At 36.4% G+C, this 18,238-nt stretch overlaps 1 protein-coding gene across 4 annotated transcripts in view; it reads right to left on the bottom strand.

Annotated features, from left to right (window-relative positions):
- The window catches only part of SLC44A1 (solute carrier family 44 member 1), a 232,341-nt gene that overhangs the window by 46,685 nt on the left and 167,418 nt on the right, over window positions 1-18,238 (bottom strand). The window contains exons 14-16 of one of the 4 annotated variants that reach the window (XM_024996303.2): window positions 11,651-11,887; window positions 9,723-9,803; window positions 3,968-6,331 (exon numbers count right to left, since the gene is read on the bottom strand). In XM_024996303.2, coding sequence (XP_024852071.1) covers window positions 6,308-6,331; window positions 9,723-9,803; window positions 11,651-11,887 — 342 coding nt within the window. In that variant the 3' untranslated portion in view covers window positions 3,968-6,307. The other 3 variants (XM_059889516.1, XM_024996304.2, XM_024996305.2) reach the window with 3 other exon arrangements.

Raw genomic sequence — 18,238 nt, 5'->3', positions numbered from 1 at the left:
TTCCTTCTCTAGGGGATCTTCCCAACCCAGGGATCAATCCCAGGTCTCCCTCATTGCAGGTGGATTCTTTACCAGCTGAACCACAAGGGAAGCCTAAGAATACTGGAGTGGGTAGCCTATATCCCTTTTCAAGGGGATCCTCCTGATCCAGGAATCAAATCGGGATCTCCTGCATTGCAGGCAGATTCCTTACCAACTGAGCTATCAGGGTAGCCCGAGGGGGTAAATGTGAAGAAATTCTAAAGAAGGAAGGTGAAGTGAATGTGGGTAGTAGAAGCACAGTCCCATTGGCAGTGGTCCAAGGTGGCTCTAGTGGTTACTGAAAACCACTCAAAATGGGAGGAAACACCTCCCCCTGCCCCCCGATTTAATGCTTGGAGAAAAGCAACCTCTGAATTTCTCCCCTCAGCATCTGCCACTAAAAATTGTTGTCAGCTATGAACTACAGTGAGGTTGCTAATTTATCGTCTTCAAATGTTCTCAGTCATGTTGACTGAGATCTATTTTTAGACAGAGATCTACTGTTAACACTATGACATAAATGTCACATCTGAGCGATAATGTTAAAGAATCTAGTGTTTTGGTAGATGGATAATTATAGAGATTCCCTATTTATTTCCTTTTGGATTTTCTTGTCCATTGTAAATAATTTGGTACCTTGCCAAAAATTCATCCCAGGACACAGACATCCTCACACATTCAAAGAAGGAAATCTTGGAAATTCACTGTTGATCATCCTGTTTTTCATTCACATTGGTGTGATTTTTACTTTCAAAGCTGGTACTAAATTAAAGTTTTCAAGCTATAAAAAAAAATGAGTCCAGACAACAAGGTCCTACTGTATCAGAGAACTATATTCAGTATCCTATGATAAACCATAATGGAAAATAATTTTTAAAAATATTTCTATCTGAATCCCTTTATTGTATAGCAGAAATTAACACAACATTGTAAATCAACTATACTTCAATTAAAAAAAGGATGATTCCATGTCTGAAATTGGTAAGTACCAATATTCATAGGTAGGCTATGAGACTTTGAGAGAAAGATAGTTCATTCCTTCCATAAGCTTCTCAAAGGGCCCCTTGGTCCCTGCAAAAGATTACAAACCTGCTTTTGAGTGCGTGCATGCCAAGTCACTTCAGTCGTGTGCGACTCTTTGCGACCCTATGGACCATAGCCCACCAAGCTCCTCTGTCCATGGGATTCTGCAGGCAAGAATAACTGGAGTGGGTTGCCGTGCCCTCCTCCAGGGGATCTTCCCAATGCAGGGATCAAACTCGTGTCTCTCATGTCTACCTGTATTGGCAGGCGGGTTCCTTACCTCTAGTGCCACCTGGGAAGCCCCTTGCTTTTGAATATCAAATATTAAATTCATGTCTTGGCAAATAAAAGTGAGAGATTTCTGAAACATTTGGAAATTACAACTCTTTGATGTTCAGCTAGATCTTGACTAGACTATGAGTTACTTGAATGCTTTACTATTCTGAATTCCCTGGTCTACAGTGTTATTTCTCAGGAAATCATTCATGCTGTAAAACTGAGTATCAAAACTGAATAAAATAGCCTAATATTTGGGTCCCTAACAACTGCATATCTTTTTTTAACAAATTTACTAATGAATTCCTTTAGAAAATACCAAACTTAAATCCTTCTTATCTAATTTAGAAAAGTGATAACTGTTCCTGTGATATTGAAATGGAAGCACAATTTGTCTTTTTTTACACATATAAAAAGGATATGGGGAGGAAGAGAGGGTACTGCAGTATTTCCATAGAAAAGGTTTTCCACAGAAATTCTCAAGTTTAAAAACTTTGTATTGAAGTTTTTTATAAGAAAGATATCTTCAAAGATTTAAATATTGGATTAAAATTTCCCTCTTAATTAAAACTTGGGAGAATAAGAATTTGACTCAAATTTATAAAACATGAAGGGGGAAAACACGCTATTTAAAATTTTTAAGTGTATACAACATGCTTTTTATTTTGTTTTCTAAGTTTGCCAGCTTTATATTTTTTCTTGGCACATTCAAGCATTCTGCTTTTTCACAATTTGGGCTGTGTGCCATGAAAAAGATGAGCTAATTCTAAAAGCAGCCACTCTCTATGAAGAAAGACTACTTTTCAAATGGGCCATCATGTATTCCTTAGTACAGAAAGATACATGAATATGCATTTAAAGCAAAAGGCATTCTACATTGTGAATATATAATACACAAAGCTCTGCTTTATGCATTTGCTTATGAACTCACAATTTTCTAATATATATCCACAGACCACATCTTAACAACTCTAGGAAGCCATTATAGTGCACTTTTCATTTGTTAGATGGAATATATGAAGAGAATACAGAAATTAACTGTGGCAGGTACACTGATAAGTCTTCACACTCTGGGGATTTCATTTTTATTTTTTTAAGTAACAGTAAAAAAAGAAGAAAAAAAGCAGTAGAAAACTTACTGAAAGGTGAAAACTTATAAAGACCTTTCTGAAGGAAACATTTCAGAGGTTATGTTAAGGCTATAGGAAACTCCAAAAATTCAAGTGAGGTTACTGATCAAAAATAAAATAAAACATGCAGGTCACCATAACCATCAGCTCTAGGTTTGGGAATGACCCCAGAATTCTACACTGAAGGCTTTTCAGTGGTCTTTATTAGCTAGTAGTGGTGCTTGGTGGAAACGGTCTGGGCCTTAGGGGCATTAATACGGCCTCATGAATATTTGGTGCCTGTAGTAAGGGAGAGGGTGGGAGGAGCCTTACTCTGGTTTCAAGCGTTTTAGGACCACAATACAAGAAGGAGTCATCTCCTCACTACCCTCTAGTGGGGTGAAATCCTGAAACTGCCCTGGAAGATAACAGAGCCCTTCGCAGACCAAGATCAGTGGTATTGGGAACTGGCAGTTTAATGCCTTTCGCTGAAAAAAGAAAAAAATAAGAGAAAGCATCTGTACAAAGGGAAAACTTATTTGCCACATAACTTTTAAATAGACTCAGTGAGTGCCCCCTCCTCAACCATAATGGAAAAAGTTGAGGGACAAACATACAGTTAAGCTACTTAAACTGCAGTAACTTAGGACTTAATTATGCAATAGGATAGGATAAAAGCTCTAATCCTTAAACATTAAACACTGCATTAAATGGTTTAAAGGAACAACCTGCTTTGAGCTGTGCTCATCCTTGCAAGGATTATACAATCTCAGTGCTCTAGCTAAATTCCTAATGTTTACCTAATGTACTGGTAAGCCTCCCATAGAAGATGGGTCTCTCGGATTTATACTGAAATATAACCTTTTCCCTTCCCTATCATATACAGCAGAGCTTAATCTTCAGGCAGGAGCCCAGAAAGTCTGAATCAGGCACCAGAGCCTGAATTTTCCAATGGCAGCAACAAGTATGATTCTCTTCTCACTGTGATTACCCTTGACGAGACAGGACGCTCACTACAACTCTGGAAATAGGTGTCCTGAACATGCTTTTGAAGCTTTACCACAGAAAAAGACAAAAACCACAACACAGAGTCAGTGGTTTATAACAGTATTCAGGTAACCACATTTCACAGATAATTTTTGTTCTTCCTCTATTCTTCTCACTTGGGCAGAGAGGGAGGCAGGGAGCAAATAGCAGTGAGGCAGCCCAGAGCCAGCTGAGGAATGACTCATGATGAATGAAAGCGGCAGCAGGACTATCCAAACATAACCTCAAAACATTCAAATGTTGCTGAAAAGCCTCTGTGAGTCTTTCTAAAATGCCTCAAGGAATGAAGCTCACGAGAGAGTGATATTCTATAAATCAAATATCTCTCTGTGTGTGCCCGTGTAATATTATGCCTGTGCATAATAATATATGCACATCTGCATATATCTACCTGGATGGCACACACACTGACTGCAGGGGAAACAGGCTGGCAATTAATCTGGAACACAAATGACATGGTTACACATAGATCATAATTTCTAAACACAATGTTAGTAGAACAAAATTTATTTGTAAAACAGGACCTGTTATATAAAATGGCACACAATCCAGTTATACAAAAATACAAAATTTCTTTCTGATTACAGTTCTAGTTGCAAATGATAATTAGAAAGCATTCCTGGTGGCTTCCAAATAGCTGAGATTGCGAGCATACGGAACAGGGAGCAGCAAGAGTCCATGGTGCTGGGATGTCCAAGTGAGCAGAACCTAATTTCCAAATGCAAGACTTCCAGCAGGTCACTTTGGAGGGACACCTCCTAAAATAACTAGCGTCTGGAATGTCTTCTGTTTTGATACCCATCTTCTAGACTTTTGCCAATCCTAAATTTAGTTCCCAATGTTTCTTAATGTCCATAATCTGTGTGGCTATGAAACAGAAGGTATGCTAAATTTTCTTACATGATTTGCTCTCTCACCTATTTGGATGATTAGTTACATGATTATATTTATTCCATTTCAAATGATATAAAAGAGCACAATGATACCATTTAGTGACATCAGATGTTAGATGTTAAATTCTGGAGAATTATTGTTTCAAATTAGCTACTCTCATAATTTTCTTTTCCGTGATCTTGCCAAGACATGAGCTCTTGTTTCCTTTTTTTTTTTTTTTAATTCCAGACTCTTATTGCAAATATTCTGAAAAATCAGAAATATTACATGAGCTTTGAAAAGAAACCAAGGCATTTAGCAAATTTTAGCCTAGCTAAAGAACACGGATACTTAAAAAAAAAGTACAATTTACCTTTTGCAGCAATTTAAAGGTCCAACCCTTTGAAAGGAAGCACATTAGCAAACAGCTGCTTATTAAGCCCTAGTGACATTAATTGTATGTATTTCCATAATACCGGTCTAATTCATTTTCTAATTCTGGTAGGAGGCAATGCTTTCTTTCAAAAGATTCTCCTTCCATGGAATGATAAAATGCTGAGGCTTTTCTTTTTTTATTTTGTACAGAGCCTGTATTTAGTGCAATAAGTTTAAAAAATCTGCTCTGAAATATTTACTTTACATTAACAAAAATAGCTTTTTTTAAAAAAATTGTAACAAAAAGGAGTTATCGCATAAACAGATCATGAATTATTCTTAGCAAATTACACTTTTTTTTCTTAAAGCATTCACCATTACAATAAGCAGAACAATGGAATATTAGCCATTCATATCTGGTAAGCTTCAGGAATTAAAAAACCCCCCAAAACCCAAAACCCATCCCCAAACACAAAGAACGTTCAACACTTGAGGATCAAAACGTTAACCAATTCTTCAGTTAAACATTGTAGAATTCTGGATACTTAATGAATTGCCAAGAAGAGGAGCACCTGCCAGTATGTTTTTAAGATTTTACAGCAAGCATTTGAATAAAATGGCCGTTTAGCTCTAAGCCACTAGGGTTCCTCTGAAGCAGAAGCCCAAGCACCGGAATTTTCAATGCGTTGTGTTCCATGTGTCTCTCCCTTTTTTATTCCTCCCAGCATTATTTACTCTGCAAACCGATACACAGAAACTTAAAGGCTAAACTTGCTGGGTGCCCCAGCTTCCTTTCAAATCAGGCACACGAATGTGTGGAGGATGCTACTAACATCAAAAGAAAGAAAGACAAAATGTAAGAAAAAAGTTTGCATAAGAAAGATTATCTACCCTTTTCTTTTTTACCTACTCTCTTTATAGAAGCATTAGGGTAAACTACAAATACCTGAGGAGTTGGTTACTTTTTAATGTTGGCTGACAAATGCATGAGCTATTATGAAAATTCCCAAATTGGGTCCACTTGTATGTTTCTAAAAGGAAAATGACATGGCTTCTTTGATTGGGGAAAACTGATTGGAGGAAGTCCTTATTAACCTGAAAGCATATGCCTAGTCTCGTCCCACTAGGACTTATGCATCAGTAAAATAAGGTCTTGATTTTATGCACACAACAGGGAAATCACCCCTGAATAAACTTTAGACAGAGGATTCAGTACAATAATTTTCCTAATTTAAATAATTAAAGTTAAAATCTCCTCTAAGTTATTAAAAATGTTAATCAGATATGAATCTTAACATTTCCATTAAGACAATTACAATTGAAAACATTAAATGATGGCAGTTGCCTTGTAAAAGCCACCCGTATGAAAGGAGTACATGTTTGACAAAAATAAGCATAAAAAAGGTATTAAATCCCTGTTCCTTTTCTCTGATTTTGGCTGATTATGTGTGTGTGTGTATATACGTATACATATATATACACACATACATATACATATATACACACACCCACACACACAAATACATAGTTATGTGTATATATTGTTTTGGAATGTCAATGGGTTCCATAACGATCAGCTAGGTTCAAGCAGAACTTGCTCCCGAAGCCTAGAAAACAAAGTCATACAGAGTATAATCTTAGACAGTTATCATTAAAAGGAGATCATGAATGATGTTACAAATACACAGATGGTCACAAATGGCAATAAAGCAAAATGGATTGAGAATCCTTCTCCCTTGAACCTAAATTCCAAGGGCTGAAATTCCTATTGTAATTCACATTTCCCTCTGGGTCATCTTTAAGATAGGCAGAGAATTCATCTCTAGTTTACACTGCTCTAGTGCCCAGGTTTTTCTCTGCATTTTCTCTATAAGTTTCTCCTGTATGACAAAAAGCAGAAGGCCAGAATATCTTTTTCTTAAACCTCATCATATTTGGTAAATTTTTCTAAAATAATTTTCAAAGATTTATAGAAAGACCTTACAAACCTTCAACGTTTCCTTAACTAGTGAGGCTCTCTCTCAAGTCTAAGAGGTAAATTGGAAGTAAAGGTCTGTCTAGTCAAGGCTATGGTTTTTCCAGTGGTCATGTATGGATGTGACAGTTGGACTGTGAAGAAAGCTGAGTGCTGAAGAATTGATGCTTTTGAATTGTGGTGTTGGAGAAGACTCTTGACAGTCCCTTGGACTGGAAGGAGGTCCACCCAGTCCATCCTAAAGGAGATCAGTCCTGGGTGTTCATTGGAAGGACTGATGCTAACGCTGAAACTCCAATACTTTGGCCACCTCATGCGAAGAGTTGACTCATTGGAAAAGACTCTGATGCTGGGAGGGATTGGGGGCAAGAGGAGAAGGGGACAACAGAGGATGAGATGGCTGGATGGCATCACGGACTCGATGGACATGAGTTTGAGTGAACTCTGGGAGTTGGTGATGGAGAGGGAGGCCTGGCATGCTGCGATTCATGGGGTTGCAAAGATTCGGACACGACTGAGCGACTGAACTGAACTGAACTGATATTTAGTTCAGTGATTCCCCTGTCAAAAGTAAATATTTAAATCTTAGATTTCTGCATATTATTTTATAGACTAAAAAACCCTCTTATATTAAACTATTGCATTAAAGAGAAAGACAGTGAACTTGAACAGCAGTGTTTCTACAAATGATGGTCTGTTAAGAGAACTTTCATCTAAGGGAACAACATGTGAATTAAACCAAGCAAATACAAACAAGCAATCCTAAATTCAACCAAGCCCAAAACTATAGGAGGGAATTTCTCAGATAATTCTTTAGGGACATACACAAGATGCTGATGGTAGTTGGGGTCAACTCTTATCATGCATACTACAAAAGAAGAGAAGAAGTAGAGGTGCTGATGAAAGATTTAAAAGTTAAAAGATTTAACTATGCTGTGAACAACAATTCACACTTCTCTCACAGGGACTTTTTGAACCACTTAAAATATCATTCTTACAGATCAAATGCTACAGTGTACAAAGCACCAGAAAAACAAGGCACATAAAAGATGTATTTGGATACATAGCAGAGGGCTTTTTCATTAATCTGTAAGCAACGAACCAGTGAACAACATAAAATAAAAGCAGAATGAAGAGTTTAATGCAGTTTCTGAATTAAGGGATATTAATTCGAAACTGAAACTAATATTAAGGGGAAAAAACCCTTTCTACATTTTTGGCTTCTAGTAGAATGCCACATAATGTAGGCAGTTCTCCTAGTACTAATGCCTATGAATGAGGGGTCTAGGTAAGAGAAGATACATTTGCATTCTGGTATGCCACAAGTCAGCTATCTTTCCCCCAAGAATAATACAGAAATACCTGCTAGCTCATGGTCAGAGTAGCTAGCGCTAAACTTCTAATTATTTCTCCCTTTCTTTAAACACTTATCACTGAAGAATGATTTAATGTAAGCTTCAACCGCTGATAAGAGAGAAAAGAGGGGAGAGTTTACATTTTAAGATGGTATGTGTCTTTTAAAAGTTTTAGGTTTGAAACCTTATTTTCTGAACAATTAGGACAACCAAGCAGTGGCAAGAAGGAAGGCTTCCTCTTTTTTCCAGACCACCTTGGAGTTGGCAGCATTTTCATTTCAACCCCCTCAGGCTATGTGAAGTAAAGGGGATGCAGAAAGAAAGGGTAGGAAGGTGAGGTTTCTCATAGGAGAAACTGGTGATTAGCGTCCCTTCCCTGTTCATCTAGTTCTGGCTGATGCACACTTAAAACTAAGAGTTTATATGGCCATTCTAGATCTTTTTAATTATGATTAGAGCAACCTGTGCCTTGGGACTATAAGTGTTGAAGTTTTGATTTTACCATCATCAATGCTATTAAGAGCAACACCGAAACAGGCAACAGATGGGGTTATAGAGAAGAGTTTATGTCTAAACATTCTGTGAGGTTTTAATGCAGGTTGACTATGCAATTATTTTGTATAAACATGTACCTCTGCCATGAACCCATCTCCTCTACTCCTACATACGTAAATGGACTTGTTTTAAACTATCTATTTCTTAAATTAGAGACTTATAATTCAAACCATTTATTAACGTATAAAGAAGAAAGACAAAAGAATCCTTACCTTACCTTTCTTGGGACATTATATGCAATTGGAAGGCATGTTATTTTAAATTAACTGTTTTAAGGATGTATGCAATTATATAATATTTTGAAATAAACATGCTATTTAAGAAGAATACATTTGTAATACAAGCGGTAATTAGACCAGTATAGCTAAAGACATCTGTCATTATGCAGCCGTAAGAATATGTGTTGGAAAAGCTACTCAGGATTCTCTTTCACTGGTTAACTTAAAGTTGTTTTTTTCAAATGAAAAGAGAGTGGTTATATATATCACTGACCAGAGATAATTTATCTTTCTCACAATTAAGCTGAGGCTGGAGAAGACCAGATTGTCTTACTGAGAGGGAATGTGGGTGTGGATGGAAATAGCCTTGTTTGCTACTGAAAAATCGCGTAAGAAACAAAGAAAGTACAGTCCAGGCAACAGAAGAAAAAGTCAGCAAAGGGGAGAAGACAGCAACATAAACCAATATTAAAAAGAGGAGAAATATGAATTTCAGCAAGTTGAAAGGAATTGCTATCACCACTTCTAAAATGATAAGTATTAACCTGTCAGTTCAAGTGCACAACCAAATGTTCAGTCCCATGAAAACTAAACTCTGATAGCTAAAAACAAAAAAAAATGGAAACTGCCAAGTTCACCTCAGGGACAAAGAGATCCCCAACCCCCGCCATGAACACTGTTCCTTTCAGCTTACTTTTACAGAGGGCGGCCTCAGCTGAGACAAGAATTCCGCCATCCAAGTGATGGGTAAACACACAAACAGAAAGAGCAGCATGTCCTGCGTGATACAGATCACAACAGCTTCTCCTGAACAAGCGCAGTCAGTGAAGAGAGAGAGAGAGAGGAAGAGAAAGTGAAACTCCTGGAGGGCAGCTGCCCCCTTGTCACCACCTACCATCGGTTTTAGCTCTCTGGCATCAGCAACGCCTCCCTTACCAGCTTCCTTCATTGCTTTCCTACTGTTTTCCACAAACTCCTGAAAAACAGGAACCAGATTACATAAATTCTTAGGTCCTTTCAGACTTTAGACAGTAGATGATTTCTAAAGAATATTGACATGTTTGACTCAGTAATGGTAAACGGATGGCCTAAAAAAAACCAGCAATAAATAATGTTTGGTACCATACACAAGAATGGCTCAGTTTGAGGGTACGGACTGCAAGCTGTTGATATAAAATCTTTTTTCCCACCATTCCTCGTGACAATCTTACTTAGAGTCAAAGAGATGTTTAGTTATCTGGAAGAGAAAATAACTCTTGTTTTTTAGAAAAGACTATTTTCTCACCCTTAGAATTTTGTTTTCTTATTTTACTTTTTTCCATATCAAGGCTAAATAAATGAAACAAGAACATTTTATTCCATTAAGCCCCCTCTTTAAAATAACCCTAGGAGGTAAAAGAAAGCATTCACACTACTTAGTATACTATTTTTACCAAGGCATAAAGGTCACAAAGAGTCAGACACGACTGAGCGACTGAACTGAACTGAACTGAAATAAGCTACTTAAAAAAAATTGTCTATATATGGCTTTGAAATTATTCTATAAAGTAGGAAGACAGGGAGTAACAACCAGAAACAGCTGGTCAGAAGCAGTTAAAATGGGATTATGCCCCAAAGGAAACATTTCTATCCTGTCAAAGTTTATGGAGTACTTCCTCATTCAATATCCTCATCATTCTTATAGACAAAACTAAAATGAGAAAAACTGTATTTTTTACTCCATTTTTCATCAGTGGCTTAAAGAACAAAACAAACCCCTCCTTCTAAATGCCTTAATCACAAGAGAGATGCAGTGCTCTTAAGTCAAGTTCAATGATGAGAATAATCAGTTAGGATTATAATTGAGATTATAAAAATGCCCAAAATGTAGCTGGTGATGTTCTTAGTAACAGAGATAATGAGTACCAAATAGGTCAGTTGAATCATTTAGAATTTTTGAAATTGAAAAAAAATCTAGCTTATTTATTAATACATTTATTTTAGATTTAACTGGGTAAACCATATTACTGGAAGATGTTTTGTTATTTCAATGTCTAATGTTTAATCTTCAATACTATTCATTCTTGAGATAGGAATATTTCACAGATTAATAGCAAAGTATCATTAACAATATCTTTAATTTGGTAGCATTTAACATAGATCCTAGTATTTAAATCATTTTAATATGGTTTCCAAATTTTTTTAAAACGTTTAACTGAGGTTCTAATATAGGGAAGCTGTAGAGGCTATGTAACTATAAAGACTATGTTATCTTTGTAAAGGTTTGGATCTTGACTAACGGAAAACAATACAATCTACCAGTCATGGGTCTGATAATCTGTATTCATTACAAAACATCTTCAATTTGGCTTGGCATACCTAGGATAAAGAGTTTTAACAGGTTGACAGCAATAATATTTAGAAAAGTGGTGGATGGAGAAATACAGGTAGGCACTACAACCCGGGAAATAAAACTTTTTGTCTTTGAATCCTGATTCAGAAAAGGCACTTAGAACGTGAGCGGTCCAACATTGCAGTTTCAAGGGCTAAAAATGCCTACGTAAGTTCATCTAACTGCAGAGACGAGGAGAGCAGAAGGGAGCATTGTGCACTCAGGACTCTTAGTGGGATACTGCTCTAGCTAGGCGGATTGAAATGGTCTCATTCTTGCCAAAAGGGTCTTCTTCCCTGACTTCCCCAAGACTAGCCTCATTCATGAGTGCTACAGATTAGTTCTTAATTACTCAGTTGCATATAATGGGAATTAAACATAGAGAATGTTTTACAATATTTATATTAGTATTTTTAATCCTCAAAGCAATAGAGGGTATTTGAGGTACTTACCATCAGTACTTTATCCATATAAAATTCTCTGCCTGGGCTCCCATCATTGTATTTTGTATCAACGGCAAAACACAAGAATAAAACATCCACTACCATTTCATAAATGGACAGGAAGCAATGGGCGACTAGGAAAGCAAAGAGGCAGACGATGATCAGAGGCAGCACCCATACTGTGTAATCCTGTTGGTAGTTGAGCAGCATAACCCCCGCCAGACCCGTGCTGCAGACTATCAGCACCTGAAATGGAGAAAAAAAGACCACACTGAATAACCTCCTGCAGAAAACCTTTATTTCTTCATCATCTGCAGACATACAATCCTCTTTACTATTTAGAAATGATGGCTGTATGAATTCACGCCCCCTCAACTTAGAAATTGTAATCCATAGATAGGCATATACATGTGTATCATGTAACATAAAACATCATCCATGTTGACAATAAAAATAAGCAAGTTTTCCAAGTGGTATGCTTGTTCCCTAAGACTTCACTTATTTAGCATCTGTGGCACTCTCTAAGAGAAATGTATACCTATCTTAGAAAAAAAAACTACACACACTCTTAGCATGCAGAAGAAAATTACTGACATTGCAGAGTATCGCTGTGTATTTTTTCTAAGTATTTTTACATATATGAAATGCTATAGAAACAAATCATTAAAAGCTCATTAATATTTATATATAATACATGCTTCTTAAGTACATATTCAGCTACACTCTTTTCATTCTGTGGGTGGTTTAAAATTTATTTAACCTTTCTCCTACATTTGGAGACGTTGTTTTCAGATTATGCTGCAACCAACATCTCTGAGAGCTTTCTCTTTGTATTTTACTTCCCATAGAACATGTGGTATGTTTAATACGATTTGCTATGAAGTGTTGATTTGGACTATTTGTGAAGAAAGAGATTGCCAAACGCATTCATGCTGTAAAAATAAAAGAAATAGCCATTTGCTCACTGTCAAGAACCACCTACTCTGATGCTTCATCACCACACATGCAGCACTTTAAATTTTCTGCGGTCCATTTATTTTATTTCAGTTTTTCAATAACCCTATGAATAGCTTATAGTGAACATTATCACCCTTGTATTATAGATTGGGAAACATTCGTAGAGAGCCTAGCTGACCCGCCCAAGGCCACAGAGTAAAATAAAGAGCAGATACCACTCAAAATATAGTCTTGTGATGCCAACCCCATTGCTCTTTCCAGGTAAACATTCAGCAAATACTTGGATACTGATACATCACAGCAATAGGTACACTGAATCCTAGCCTCACTCTTGCCCAGCCCTTCACCTGGCCTAGCATCAAGCTGTAAATAACAAAGAAAAAGAAAGAGTCCTCAAGAACCACAGCAGCCTTTCCTTGCCCAGGGTTGAAGACAAGAGACTGGGAATTCTTTTGTCTTTCCCCTACTGTTTGTCAACACAAAAGCATCTCTCATTCATCATTATCTTAACCAGGAATTATAATGCATCAGAGGATATACTGGTTAAGCTACAAATTGATCCCTCTCTCAGATGATGTTAGGGAGCAAAGCTGGGTCTGCTCCCCTCCCATCATTTTTGTGGCAATACATTTAAGAATCTTCTCTCATGATGAGTTATTTCTGGGATAATGTCCACAAACAGCTAATTAGTACCCCCTCCCCCTTTTTTTTCTCTCTTCTGGTTTCAGTTTTTTGTTTGTTTGTTTGTTTCAATTTTAGAGTGAGTTATTTCTTACCCTTTTCTTCAATGTTTTTATATCTACCCTATAGGAGAACTGAGCTGCTTTATGCTCTCTCTTGACACTAAAAGTTAAAGCCACGTTTGAATGTCAAAGTCAATAATAGGCAGAAGATGTGGTTCAGGCAAAGTAGATGTTGAGACAAAAGCTGTTGAGGTAGAATACTGTCACATGAGAAACAACTATGAAAATCAGTGATATTTAGCTTAAAAAGTCAAAGAAATGTAAGAATTACTCCCTAGTATAACGAAAGGGTATCATGCATCCCTTCAAGCAGAGGATACAATTCAGATCAGATCAGATCAGTCGCTCAGTCGTGTCCAACTCTTTGCGACCCCATGAATCGCAGCACGCCAGGCCTCCCTGTCCATCACCAACTCCCGGAGTTCACTCAGACTCACGTCCATCGAGTCAGTGACGCCATCCAGCCATCTCATCCTCTGTCGTCCCCTTCTCCTCCTGCCCCCAATCCCTCCCAGCATCAGAGTCTTTTCCAATGAGTCGACTCTTCGCATGAGGTGGCCAAAGTACTGGACTTTCAGCTTTAGCATCGTTCCTTCCAAAGAAATCCCAGGGCTGATCTCCTTCAGAATGGACTGGTTGGATCTCCTTGCAGTCCAAGGGACTCTCAAGAGTCTTCTCCAAGTTCAAAAGCATCAATTCTTCGGCGCTCAGCCTTCTTCACAGTCCAACTCTCACATCCATACATGACCACTGGAAAAACCATAGCCTTGACTAGACGGACCTTTGTTGGCAAAGTAATGTCTCTGCTTTTGAATATGCTATCTAGGTTGGTCATAACTTTCCTTCCAAGGAGTAAGCGTCTTTTAATTTCATGGCTGCAGTCACCATCTGTAGTGATTTTGGAGCCCCAAAAAATAAAGTCTCACACTGTTTCCACTGTTTCCCCATCTAGTTCCCATGAAGTGGTGGGACGGGATGCCATGATCTTCGTTTTCTGAATGTTGAGCTTTAAGCCAACTTTTTCACTCTCCTCTTTCACTTTCTTCAAGAGGCTTTTGAGTTCCTCTTCACTTTCTGCCATAAGGGTGGTGTCATCTGCATATCTGAGGTTATTGGTATTTCTCCTGGCAATCTTGATTCCAGCTTGTGTTTCTTCCAGTCCAGCATTTCTCATGATGTACTCTGCATATAAGTTAAATAAACAGGATGACAATATACAGCCTTGACGAACTCCTTTTCCTATTTGGAACCAGTCTGTTGTTCCATGTCCAGTTCTAACTGTTGCTTCCTGACCTGCATACAAATTTCTCAAGAGGCAGATCAGGTGGTCTGGTATTCCCATCTCTTTCAGAATTTTCCACAGTTTATTGTGATCCACACAGTCAAAGGCTTTGGCATAGTCAATATAGCAGAAATAGATGTTTTTCTGGAACTCTCTTGCTTTTTCTATGATCTAGTGGATGTTGGCAATTTGATCTCTGGTTCCTCTGCCTTTTCTAAAACCAGCTTGAACATCAGGAAGTTCACAGTTCAATTAGTGGTTATCAAATTATCAGGTGGGCTAGGAATCACTCGGGGAGTTTGTGAATAAAATGCAGATTCTTGAGCCTTGCCCCCAGAGAGTCTGATTGATTGGATTTAAGATGAAGTCAGCAATATTCATTTTAAAAGTACCCCCAGTGAGTCTTAGCCTCACAGCCTACAAGTAGTACGGCTCTGTATACCTGGCGGGTGTCCTTCGTGGTGGAGTACACATAGCCAAGGGAGTATTCAAGAGAATCACTTGGGACTTCTATTTATATTTCTCATATGCTAAAAATTTATTTTTTATTAAAAGCTATGCATATATCATAAATAAATAAATAAATATACTGGGGAAGTGTGCTCAAAATTTTTAATACGATATGTAATTTTAAAAGTTTAGACAATCTTATAATAAAGGTTAAATTATTGGCAAATCAGGGTAGATTGTGAGAAGCAGGAAGAAAGGATACTAGTTTTGGAGTCAGAAAGATGTAAGATTGAATCTGAGTTAGTAGTTTTTAGTTTTGTGACTAAGCAAGTTCATTTAACTTTTCTGAGCCTATTTATCCATCTTTAAAAGAGATACAATGTGACATACGCCCTGTAATTGTTAAAATAAGCATTCTGAAAGCATTTTACATAGTGGCTGGGAATCTTAGTTTCTTCCCTTTTTTTGGTCATCAGTCTTGGATTTATGATGCCTTTTCTCCCATGAAACCCATGTTTTGAAAGATTTTGTTTACCAATAAAATAGCACCTTTAAGTAACAATTTATATTTTCATTTTTTAATTGAATGAACTCAGATTAAACTGTCAACTAGGACATATAAGGAGTGTCACAAAAAGTATTATCAAATAGACATAAAGTAATATAAATATGCAATATCTATTACACTTTAAAATGTTGAAATATAGCTTCTACATCTTTATTCTTAACCTTTGAGGACCCTATAGGCCAGCAATCATAGGTCATAAGCCGCTAAACTGGAGGAACTAGGGTCTCTTCTAAATCTAATTTACCATTCCATAAACTCACTGGGGCTTCACAGAAACAAAATCCATGACACTATTTTTTGTTTTCTTTCTAAAATCAAGGTTTTGAAAATTAAATTTTAAATTCTGAAATAATTATGGATTAATGTGAAATAGTAGAAAAGTAACACAGAACAAACCCCATGTACCATTTATCCAGTTCCCTTCAGTAATAACAGTTTGCAAAATTATATTGACAGTAGTGAATACAAAGTCAAAATCTAGATACTGACACCAGTACAGTAAAGATAGCAACATTCCCATCATCACAAGCCTCCTTCATTTTAATTTTTTATACCTTTCCCTACTTCCCCCCAACCCCATCACTGACTTGGCAACCACATATATGGTCTCCATTTCTATAATGTCATTTCAAGAAAGTTGTATAAATAGAATCATACAATACTTAATCTTCTGGGATTGGCATTTTTCACTCAGCATAATTCCCTCAAGATTCATCCAAGTTGTTGAATGCACTAATAATCTGTTCCTAACACTTTTATGTTTATTATGATCTATCTAGTTGAACTATCTGACCAAAAACTATTTCTGCATACTAGTAGCTATTAATTTCACTAATTTCAGTTAAGTTCATTAACTGTAACAAAAGAAACTCTTTAAAAAGATTTATTGTATTTTGTGATCAGAAGTACAGTTTTGAAAAAGGAAAACAACCAAAAAAAGAAAAAGGAAAACAAGAAATTCATTTTAGTAAGTTAGAAACCCAGAAGTTTTTTTTTTTTTTCTCTTATCTTTTTCCTTTTTTGATTTGTCAGTTTAAAAACTGTTTATCTTTCATGGTCTTAGGTCTTTTTGTAAATAACATTAGATATATTACTCAAAATTATACTTTGCTGGAAAGCAACTTGGAAATACATATCAAAAATCCTATTATGTACTTGAACTCATTAATTCCACTTCTACAATTCTGGCCTTAGGACATAAGTATTACTGTGGGCAAAATTGGTATACAAAAGTTTCACTATAGTACACTTTATAATAGTAAAAAAAATTGAGGAAAGTTCAATAGTAAAAAACAAAGGCTTTGTTAAATAAATGATACAATTGTATAATCACATTTAAGACATTTTTAATAAAATGAGAAATGCTTATAATATGAAATGAAAAAAGGGATACAAAACTGTCTTTTCTACCAGATTTTAAATTCACTTTATTGACTAGTATTATAACCAGCATCCAGAAAAGGCCCTGGTACATTACTAGTAGGTACTCTATACTTGTTTAATGACTAAAAGGTTATGAGAAACATAAGAAAAAAACCTAAGAAAAAAAAGGCTGCTGAAAAGCTCAAAGCCAATTTTAAAACACTACATTTTATCATGTATATATTTTTCCATTATAAAAAAATGCATAGAAACTTTGCCATGGTAAAGTGGGAGAAGGGTTTAGAATCACAAATGTTTTCAATGCCTGAAAGCAATCATTGTTAACATTTTGAGATACTAATTTTAATTTTTTTCTTATGCACATTTTTAAACAGTTCTGTGATAGTCTAGTAGTTTTACTCAGCTTTTCCATTTACCATATTATACACAATCATATTATAAACTCTTAATAAAAAAACATAATTAGGGAATTCCCTGATGGTTCAGTGGTTAAAACCACAGTGCTTTCACTGTGGAGGGCACAAGTTCAATCTCTGGCCAGGGAACTAGCTCTTAAAGATTGCATGGCATGGCCAAAAAAATTAAAAAAAAAAAAAAAAAAAAGGTTTAATAGGCAAATAGTCTGCAGATTATTACTTCCAACTTTTATTATTAGGCAGTAGACTGCTTATATTTGGTCACTATTATAAATAATGCTGTATTTAGAATTATCTCTAGTAGTTTACCATCATCAGAATCACTGAATCAAAAGGCTTCAGGGAAAAAGGCCCAGGGACAAAATTTTTGTCAGTTAAGGCAATTATAGCTCACAGTGATTAAAAACTTTGAAGTCAGACAGATCTGAATCTGAACTCCAGCTCTGCCACATTTGAGTTTTCTAAATTTGGACAACCTACTTAGCTCTCTAAACTTTGGTTTCCTTTGCTGTAAAATGAAGATAATAGTAGTAGCTCTCCTTAGAGGGTGGAGGGAGGGGGGACCAAATGTAAACATAAAGCACTGCCCTCAGTGCCTGGTACCCAGTAAGTTTCAAAAACTTTTTAATTGCTCTGTATATTTATATTTATATATGTTTTTAAGTTGCTTTTTAGGTACTAGGGCTCAAATATAAATATGTAAAAAATAAACCAAAAGTCTGGGGTCTCCCTGAGTTATTCATATAGTACATAAATAACAGTAATGGTTAGTAACAGGGTCAGACCTGTATTTAGTCC

Source organism: Bos taurus, chromosome 8, assembly GCF_002263795.3.
Source record: "Bos taurus isolate L1 Dominette 01449 registration number 42190680 breed Hereford chromosome 8, ARS-UCD2.0, whole genome shotgun sequence".
Classification (NCBI taxonomy): Eukaryota; Metazoa; Chordata; class Mammalia; order Artiodactyla; family Bovidae; genus Bos; species Bos taurus.
Note: the sequence above shows the minus strand (reverse complement) of the source record. Positions and strands in the feature narration are given on the sequence as shown.